At 45.0% G+C, this 10,000-nt stretch overlaps 2 protein-coding genes across 3 annotated transcripts in view; one reads left to right on the top strand and one right to left on the bottom strand.

Annotated features, from left to right (window-relative positions):
* Nucleotides 1-8,852, bottom strand: part of LOC123512443 (betaine--homocysteine S-methyltransferase 1-like) — a 12,580-nt gene extending 3,728 nt beyond the window's left edge. Inside the window, exons 1-9 of the mRNA XM_045268860.1 lie at nucleotides 8,696-8,852; nucleotides 7,285-7,414; nucleotides 7,005-7,123; nucleotides 6,728-6,833; nucleotides 6,253-6,338; nucleotides 4,431-4,590; nucleotides 3,588-3,758; nucleotides 2,893-3,121; nucleotides 374-588 (exon numbers count right to left, since the gene is read on the bottom strand). Coding sequence (XP_045124795.1) covers nucleotides 402-588; nucleotides 2,893-3,121; nucleotides 3,588-3,758; nucleotides 4,431-4,590; nucleotides 6,253-6,338; nucleotides 6,728-6,833; nucleotides 7,005-7,123; nucleotides 7,285-7,414; nucleotides 8,696-8,710 — 1,203 coding nt within the window. The 5' untranslated portion in view covers nucleotides 8,711-8,852 and the 3' untranslated portion in view covers nucleotides 374-401. The remainder of the gene's footprint in view (nucleotides 1-373; nucleotides 589-2,892; nucleotides 3,122-3,587; nucleotides 3,759-4,430; nucleotides 4,591-6,252; nucleotides 6,339-6,727; nucleotides 6,834-7,004; nucleotides 7,124-7,284; nucleotides 7,415-8,695) is intronic.
* A 650-nt stretch (nucleotides 8,853-9,502) lies between these two features.
* The window catches only part of LOC123512442 (dimethylglycine dehydrogenase, mitochondrial-like), a 46,719-nt gene continuing 46,221 nt past the window's right edge, over nucleotides 9,503-10,000 (top strand). For both annotated transcript variants that reach the window (XM_045268859.1, XM_045268858.1), the window contains exon 1: nucleotides 9,503-9,728. In XM_045268859.1, coding sequence (XP_045124794.1) covers nucleotides 9,687-9,728 — 42 coding nt within the window. In that variant the 5' untranslated portion in view covers nucleotides 9,503-9,686. The remainder of the gene's footprint in view (nucleotides 9,729-10,000) is intronic.

The raw sequence follows: 10,000 nt of genomic DNA, 5'->3' as shown, positions 1-10,000 counted from the left end.
AGGAGTTGTGACCTTGTTGTCCCGGTGTGTGGTGTGTGCCTGGTCTCAGACCTATCCCAAGATCGGAAATAATGAGCTCTGAGCTCGTTCCGTAGGGTAACGTCTGGCTGTCTCGTCAGAGACTGCAGCAGATCAAACAGTGAATTACACACACACACACACACGGGCGCGGGCAACCATAGTTATACTTGAAACACACCACAAAACTAATAGCAATTCACACTTGCAGAAACTCTCAGATAAGCACTATCACTATTATCATCACCATCACCATGCGCTTCATATCGTCCTCTCATCACCACTACCGCTACCGGCATCCTCATAAATACTCTCAATACCGTCATCATCCCAACCACCGCCGCCGCCGCCTCACCTGCAGCCTCCTATCCGGCGGCTCTGCCTCACTTCCCGTTCGCTACTTTGCCGGGTTTCACAAGGCTTGTCAGCTCTTCCTCAGTAGTGGCAGTCGTCTTCTGCTTGAGGCTTGAGTCGCCGGCAGTCACGCCCCAGGCATCAGGCTTGGACATGGCGGCACTGAAGGGCCGGCCCGAGGAAGGACACAAGTTTTCCCAGTACTGCCGGCTGGCTCTGAGGGAGGGAAGAAGGGCGTGGTTGTATTGCTAATGTAGTTATATTAGGAAGAGTCAAAAGCTTTCGTCTCTTCTCTCCAGCAGACTGCCTTGATTCTCTCTCACTTTTTTTTCTACGTTTGAGGGGCACCGGCCAAGGGGAACAAAAAAATGTAGGAAGAAAGACATCCACTGGTGTGTCTGTCCCAAAAGAAAGGACAAAAACCTCATCAAAATTGGAGAATAAGGTTCTTGAAACTTTCTTCTTGAAAGAGTTCAAGTCATAGAAAGTTGGAAATACAGAAACAGGCATAGAGTATCAGTAATTACCAGATAAAAGTTATGAAAGATTGAAAATGGTGGTGAACCATTACATTAGGGAGGTGGCCATGGTAATAACAATTTAAAGTAATTTTTCATGTAAGAAGGGAAAATTGGCCAAGAGCAACATAAAGCGAAAAAAGAAGGCCCACCTAGTTGTCAGTCTCATTGCAGATCAGAGAGAGTTACCCAAAAAAATAAAAAAGATAAATGTCTTGAAACCTCCCTCTTAATTAAATAAAGTCAAGTCATAGGAAGTTGGAAATGCAAAAGCAGGTAGGGAGTTCCAGAGCTTACCAAAGAAAGGTATGAATGATTGAGAGTACTGATTAACTCTTGCATTAGGGAGGTGGACAGAGTAAAGGTGAGAGGAAGAAGAATGCCTTGTGCAGTGAGGCCGCAGAAGAGGAGGCATGCAATTAGCAAGATCAGAAGAGCAGTTAGCATGAAAATAGCGATAGAAGACAGCAAGAGATGAAACATTCTGGCGATGAAAAAGAGTCTGAAGACAGTCAGTCAGAGGAGAGAAGTTCATAAAACGAAAAGCTTTTGATTGCACCCTATCCTATCTAATAAAACTGTATGAGTGGAACCTCCCCATAAATGAGAAGAGTATTCCATACATGGGCAAATAAGGGCCTTGTACAGAGTTAGCAGTTGGAAAGGGGTGAGAAAAACTTGCGAAGACGCCTCAGAACGCCTAACTTCATAGAAGCTGTTTTAGCAAGAGATGAGATGTGAAGTTTCCAGTTTAGATTGAGTAAAGGATTGACCGAGGATATTCAATGAATAGAGGGGGACAGTTGAGTGTCATTGAAAAAGAGGGGATAGTTGTCTGGAAGATTGCGTCGAGTTGATAGATGGAGGAATTGAGTTTTTGAGGCATTGAGCACTACCTAAGTTCTCTCTGCACCAATCAGGAATCTTTAAAAAGTTAAGAAGTCAGGCGTTCTGTGGCCTCCCTGCAGGATCTCTTAATTTCCTGAAGGGTCAGTCGTCTCTGAAAAGATCTAGAAAAGTGTAGGGTGGTATCATCAGTGAACAGGGCAAAAAGTTTGGTTTAGAAGATCATCTATGAATAATAGGAAGAGAGTGGATGACAGGACAAAACTCTGAGGGACACCACTCTTAATAGATGTAGGAAAAGAACAGTGGCCGTCTACCACAGCAGCAATAGAACGGTCGGAGAGGAAACATGAGATAAAGTTGCTGAGAGAAGGATAGAAATAGTAGGAGGTCAGTTTTTGATGAAAGCTTTGTGCCAGACTATCAAAAGCTTTTGATATGTCTAAAGCAATAGCAAAAGTTTCACCAAAATCTCTAAAAAGAATGACCAAGACTTAGTAAAGAAAGCCACAAGATCACCAGTAGAGCGACCTTCATGGAAGCCATACTGGGTAACAGATAGAAGATTGTGAAGCGACAGATGTTTAAGAATCTTCCTGTTGAGGATGTATCCAAAGACTTAAGACAAGCAAGAGATTAAAGCTACAGGGCGGTAGTTTGAGGGATTAGAACCTTTTTTAATAACAGGCTGAATGTAAGCAAACTTTTAACAAGAAGGAAAGGTAGAAGTCAATAGACAAAGTTGGAAGAGTTTAACCAGGCAAGGTGCAAGCACGGAGGCACAGTCAGTTTTTTTTTGAGAACAATAGGAGGGATACCATCAGGTCCATAAGGCTTCTGAAGGGCATGGAAAACATCATTGCGAAGAATTTTGATTGAAAGCATGAGATAGTCAGAGGGAGGAAGAGAGGGAGGGGCAAACCCAGAATTATCCAAGGTAGAGTTATTAGCGGAGGTTTGAGAGAAGAGTTCAGCCTTAGAGACATGTGATGGCAGTGGTGCCATTAGGATTAAATAAATAATGGGATTTCTTGCTATCTACTGTTATTGTCATGGTTAGTGTGCTTTCGTATTAAATCAGTGCCTTGCACTACTTTCATCATTACCACCGTCCACATGAGTCTACCCCTGTTCGCCCATGTCCGCCAGCACTCACCTTGCCCTAACCCACGGCTTGGTGTGCATCTTCAGCCCACCGGCCCATTGTTCGTGCTTCTCTGACCCTGCCGGGAGCTTCCCACGCTCCTTGGCCAGCTCCTCGGCCACAGCACGAATGTGGTACGCCTCGAAACCGCAGCACCCGCCGATGTACCGCACCCCAAGATCGTAGGCTTCCCTGGCGTAGCGGTGCATGTCCCAACGGGTACAAATGCGAGGCTCCAGCCCTGCGTGACCAAGATCAGTGTTTTGGTAAGGGACGCTGTTGTGTTCGTTGCACGAGAAGAAATAGAAAGTTGTAAAAAGACATTAACTCTACAAGTAGATTACCTTAAGAGTATTTGGACAGAGGAGGGAAAGAGTAAGTTAAGGCGCTGCTGCAGAGGGTATAAGATACTTATCCTAGTGAGACAACAGTGAGCCAAGATCGAACTTGCAACCGCTACCGCGAGCAGGGATTAAGAGACGACTCTACAAGTTAAACAAGGGAAGTAAGCATGAATAAGAAAGAAAGAAAGTAAGTGAATGAAATGCAGGTACATTAATGAACAACACTATAAAGATAAAATGTGAACTACAAGAAGTGAACTCAACATCACACGAGGGAATAACATGACATCAGTGCACATGTATGAAATGTACTGTACATAATCTTATCTAACACTTGATAAGACAGCGGGAGCCTCGTATTACCGAAGGGGAACTCTGGTAGATCGATGAAGCCTTGCTTCTGGGCATCCGGGGTGTGGAAGGCGAGGGGCTGCGCAATGAGATGAACCTTGAGGCCTGCTGCGTCTAAGGCTGCTTTCATCTTCCTCAGGCCCTCCAAGGTGATGAAGGGGTCAAAGTGACAGTTGATGCCCACTGTGGAAAGAAAACAAGGAGGCGAGATAAGGGAGGTGAAGTGTTGGTGCGAGGTAGGAAGTGGGAGAAAGGAGAGACGGGAGGGAGATGAGCTATTAGGAGGTATTGTCTAGAGGATAAGAGTCAGCAAAAGGGAAGGTGAGAGAGTGGAGGGAAAGGAGATGAGGGGGATGGGAAAATAGTGAGAGAGGTGGAGGGGAAAGAGAAGAAGTGGAAGAGAATAAGTGTTCGAAGGTATAAGACATGGATGGATGGTATAAGACATGCGAGGTGAAGGAGATGGAAAAGAAAAGTATTGGGGATGAGGAGTGTGGAAGGAGGCGTGGATGGCAAGTAGTGATAGGTAAAGCGAGAAGTGTTCAGAGGAAGCGAACAGGAACGATTATCGAGAGTAAAATTTCATGACAAAAGTAGTTCATTTTTCTCCTTTTTCAACGAAAAATGAACTCGAGCAATGGGCAACAAAAAGTGAGTAAAAAAATTTCCGTAAAGGTGCTATTTCTCCAATGTGTCAAGACCAAAGAACCAGTACAGTTACAACACAACACATAGGATGATGCAATCATTTCTAAACTAACACGTCCTTAGAGGAGCGTTATCTCCCACCGCCACTGATATGCCTTATCGCGAAACTTGGTATGTATAAATGCACAAATCCCACGTCAGACTCACCCACGTGGGCCCCGGCCTTGGCCATCTGGACTGCGCACTCCCCGGCAGTGATGCCGTGCAGGTCGCCGTCAGGCCCGATGCACATGGAGGCCACCACGGGTAGGCCGGACTTGCGGCACACTTCGATCGCCCACACCATCTCCTCCACGTGCTCGAAGTACTGCCGGTGAAAAAGATAACTGACGGTTAGTTGACTGGCTGGCACAGATTGTGTGGGCAGGTGTGCCATACAAGGATGACGGGCTGACTGTGTTGGCTGACAAGGAAGGAAAGAAGGGAAGGAGAAATGGCGACTGGCTGACTGTATTAGCAGGTATGCTGAAAAGAAAGGAAGGGAAGGAATATTTTTTTTTATGCAAAAGGTCAAGGGCAACAAAAGATAAAAAAAAAAAAGGCCCACTTGAATATAAAGTGCATGAGAATCAGGTGATGGAAGGCTCAAGTACCTCTTGTAGGCAACCTCTATATCATGTAAAGCACGAGAACAGGTGTTAAACTAAGGTTTATAAGGTTTAGATTGAGAAAATGAATTAGGAATGTATGCCTCCATGCAAACGCTATCACCTCTGTTATGCGTTCAGAACACAGACAGGACACAGAGATGGGTCTCATTCTAGGGAAAATCAGCATGATACCTCCTCAGGTCCCCCCAACTGGCAGAGGCAAAACTCCAGAGGCACCTCCACTTTGGGGATCCTGAGGAGGAATTGGAGAAATAGGACAAGATACAGATATGAAGTTGTGATTGAAGGACCCCAACGGAGAAGACAAGGTAACAGCATAAGCAGAAGGATAAGAGGTAAAGAAAAGGTCAGAATGTTGGGCGTATCTCTAAGACAGTCACGAACACGAATAGAGTGTTTCACCAGTTGCTCTAGGTCATGAAGGATAGCAAAGTTGAAGGCTAGTTCACCAGGATGGTCAGTGAAGTGAGAGGAAAGATAAAGTTGATGGTGCACATTGAAATCTCCAAGGATGGAGATCTCCTCGAAGTGATATAAAGACAGAAGAATGTGCTCTACTTTGGAAGCTAAATAGTCAAAGAATTAACTATAGTCAGAGGAGTTAGAGAAGAGATAAACAGCACAAATAAATTTAGTTAGAGAGTGTCTATTGAGTCAAAGCCAGATGATGAAAAACTCGGAAGATTCAAGAGCCTGGGCACGAGAGCAAGTTAAGTCGTTGCGCACATAGACGCAACATCCAGCTTTGGAACGAAAATGAAGACAAAGAAAGTAGGAGGGAACAGAGAAGGGCTACTGTCGGGTGCCTCAGACAGTTGCGTTTCGGTGAGGAAAAAAAGATGATGGCTAGTAGAGGAGAGGTGGTGTTCTACAGATTGAAAATTAGATCTAAGACCGCGAATGTTGCAGAAGTTATGAAGAAAAAGTTGCTGGAGGTGTCAAGATATTTTGGGTCGCTACCGACCTGAGGACATTTCTGATACCTTCCCAAGAAGAGGACTCCGAGGCTGGATTTGGAGTCACCTTTTTTCATTTTCAAGGTAAGCGTCTATTACCTCCTCCTGTATAACTGGCTGATTGTGTTGGCAGGTGTGCCAGACAAGGAAGGAAGGGAAGAAGGAAGGAAGGGAAGGAGGTATGGTGATTGGTTGACTGTGTTTACAGGTGCGCGTGGAGTAAGGAAGGAAGCATGATGATATGTAATGCAGGCTTATTTGGACCATGGCTATTAGGACGTTTATATAGGAGATTAAACAGGAGATCAAACACTGATAAGGATATACGTAGTTATTTACATCTAAATAAGCAATTTTAAAGAATAGTTTTAAAGACAAAAAAAAAAAAAAAAGCTTACTTACCTCAGCAATAAGGAAATCGACTTTGTTCTCAACGAATACATCAACTTGCTTCTGGAATTCCTTCTGTGTGTCTGCCTTGCTCATGCCTGCAGAGGAAAAAGTAAAGCGTTGAATGAAAGTACTGTATTTGCTATCGGTGTTGGCTAAGTGGACAACAGAGCAAGATGGAGGGCTGAAAAAGGTGTCGTTCATGAAGAGGAGAGGGAAGATGTAAGCATAACTAACCACATCAAGGAGAAACAAGAAGATTTTTTTTTAGAAACGTAGAGAAGAAAGAAACAGCAAAATTAATGATCATATAATATCAAATCAGCAAACAGAATGGATGTTAAAATATCAGGAAAGAAACTAACAATTCTTACAAAAGATAATTGAAATATTAAAGAAGAGGACTGGAAAAGGAATACAGTTAAGGAGAAAACTTTATTTGAATAAGGATTAGGCATTGAAGACGGAAGAGCAGCGGGCCCAATACCTGAGAGATAGGTGGGTGTCTGCGAGAGGCCGCCCGCAACCAACCCGTCGCCTTCCTCGGCCACTTCACGGGCCAGCCTGCACGCGGCATCGTTGATTCCACGACACTGCAAGGGAGAGAACGGGACCCTGTAGCGGTGCCACTTACGCACGAACCACTCACCTATGACAGAGGTCCATGTGGGGCGCAATGAAGCTTTATTAACAGAAATTAAAGGCGCGACTGCGCTAGTCCCAACCCTGCACAGACTGTGGTGTGGAAATGGGCGCGCACTTACCGTATACTTGGCACTGGATTTGTTACCGCGGTTGGACAGTTTGTCGTCTGAGGCGTAGAAGGTAAAGGCCTGCATCACGTCCGCCCCGGCACGCAGGAACTCCCGGTGCAGTCCACGCACTACAACACACCATGCTTGTTAGAAATACACACTCCCTGGATGGCTGCAAGCTTGCTACACGCGTGCGTCTCCAACCCACATTTCAGGAATACTCAAATGTCATTCATATCCACGAGTTTATCTTGCTTTGCTACATCAGAGCAGTGGTGCGTGGCCTTACCAGCGTCAGGATACTGCACGGTGGCCTCAGGGGTCCAGGGTCCAGCTTTCACATATCCTCGCTTCTCTAGAGCAAAAACGAACCCGCCATCACCGATCACCACGCCCTCATCCAGTCGCTGCAGGAGACCCTGTGGATTGAAGGCGGCGGTCAAATCATTGTTTAATGGAGAAGAAAAAAATAAAAACCATACCTATTTTGTCTTTTTTTCCCGTGAGAGTAGATTGCTACGGGGTTAAGTAGGGTAGCACCAAGCCGAAAGACACGGACACCGATACAGACACAGGAAAAGGCACTTGCTGTACACGTGAGCCGGGATTACACTCCCTAGTGTAATCATGCAAGGTGCACTTCCGTCAATGATTGACAGAAGATTCCTTGTTAAAGATTTTTACTTTTTTCATTCTTACTGGTGTCGAAATACTGTTTACAGGTACACAAGTGTGAGTAGAAGGTGCAGGAGGCACGGTTGAGTTGGTTTGATCATGCTATGAGGAGAGTGAAAGGCAAATACTGACCATGGAAGTGACCGGCAGAAGGATGAGAGAAAGACCCAGGGAGAGATGGAATGACTGTATAAGAGTATTTTGGCAAACAGCAGGAAGACCTTGGATTTTGAAGTAGCAGAGGACAGGGTTAGAGGGAGGAGACAACAAAAGAATCGACTCATATATGGAAACGGGGTAATGATACCAAAGATTGTGTGTCGAAATATTATTTAAAGAAATAACGAAACTAGTTTCTAGTGATACCATTTAATACTGTAAATATGATGTTCCATATACATGGAAAACTTTCCCCTGCTGCAGGATGGCCGGCGGTGAGGCCAGAGGACAAATATATTAGAAAATTTTGCGACGGCACGAGCACCGTGGATAGGTTACAGTTTCACTTGTGGTATCATTGAAAGTTTGCTGAAGGAAACGTTTGTTGTGTGACAGTAACTTCAGCAAAGGTGCGATTACTGATAACGCTCTTCATCCTAACACACGGTAGGAAATGTGGCCGCACTATATCATTAGTATTATCTTGCCTGAAAAGATATGCTTACACAGAGACTGCTATGTAAAGGCAATAACTTTGTTTCAGAGATTGCTGTAGTACACATAAGGTAGTTAACTTAAATTTCGTTATTTTCATCAGACCATGGATAAATGTTTCGCATATATCAACAATACCGACTGTGTGTGTGTGTGTGCAATTTCACAACTCCGTTGTTTTCAAACAAGTAACACCCCACACAACTTAACGAAATTTTGTCTCAATTCATCAAGAAATCAGGGCAAGTAATAGCAGCGCCTCTGAACTGTATATATCTCTACACTCGCCGTGGTGTGAACTTTGAAATGTTAAAATGCCCTACTGGTAGAGCACTGCTTCACTGAGGCACAGCAGAAGCTGACCGCCATACCTTTTTGGGAGCCATGGCTTGCTGTGGTGTGATGTGGTTGACAGAGAACTCAGAAAAGTACTGAGGCACAGACGGTTGGTTTACTACAGAGGACGATGTAGAGGCTACCGTCGTATTTATAGGGCCACGTCGCCTGCCGCCGAGGCTCGAAGGTTAGCTGGTTGAAGCAAAAATTCCAATGAGCAGTGTTCTGTGCTAGAATGGTTCACTCACAACACTTACGTATCTCAGTATTCGTCCACAGAAAAGTGTAGCACAATATTTCCGGTTGGATCTATTCAGGAAAAAGGGTTATTTGCCTTTAGCTGGCATCCGCCGACACGTGAGCGACATGCGCTGGGCCATTAATACATGATGCGCATGCCGATGGTTTAGGACTCGTATTCAAGGTCACTCTTTTATGTAAATGAAAACCAAAAACATGATTTAATTACGCCTTACAGCAACCAGATGGCAGCGGTCGTGAGACGAGAGATGGGGACGGGGGAGGGGGAGGCACGAAACTGTTCATAGTCTCGTGCATGCTTACTTTGTTCGCAAGGCACGAAGGGTTTAGCTCATCTACCCAAGCTTCGTGACAGGTTTCCTTCACACACACACAAAAAAAAAAAACACACACACACGGTATCACTTTAAGAATCGTAAGACAACGAAAGTCCACACAATATAATTTCGTCCTTGAAAAATTAACATCTCTCTCTCTCTCTCTCTCTCTCTCTCTCTCTCTCTCTCTCTCAGCATGTGTGGTTGAGTGGTTAGGGAAGAAATCGAGCATCATCGTTCATCAGGCAACACAAGTGTCAAGCTCCGCCCCTCTGCCGCTATCTCGCACATCACCTCCTGCCCACTCCACTCTCAGCGTCAAAACATTCTGCTAGCAGTTACATTGTGCGCATTAAACATCACTCGAGATGATTCTACATAGGAGTTCTCGCTCGTGGGCTTCGTGGCGAAGACTCTTGCATCAGCGAAACTTAAGTCGAGGGCTGACATGCTTCTCCACATTCAGCAACACCGGCGGAACCTCCTCCGGGTAAGTGTCGACATGTGAGGTTGGATTGGAGAAGGGCGTGTGTGTGATCTGGCACTGCTATCACCACGTTTTCTTTCGCGAACTTTAAATAGTTTCTTCAGTGCTTGTGTTGCATGCTGTGAGCACGTAACGCTCTTCCTTTCCGTCACTTCAAGGCATCAGACGAGATAGTTTGCACAACCTAATCTAACAGAACATGACCTAAATTCCTCTGAATTGTGAAAAATTTTGTTCCTCGTGATTTCATTGTCAAGGTCATGGTTGTGTCTGAT

This window comes from Portunus trituberculatus, chromosome 33, assembly GCF_017591435.1.
Source record: "Portunus trituberculatus isolate SZX2019 chromosome 33, ASM1759143v1, whole genome shotgun sequence".
NCBI lineage: Eukaryota > Metazoa > Arthropoda > Malacostraca > Decapoda > Portunidae > Portunus > Portunus trituberculatus.
The sequence above is the reverse complement of the archived record's forward strand: the minus strand, read 5'-3'. Positions and strand labels throughout refer to the sequence as shown.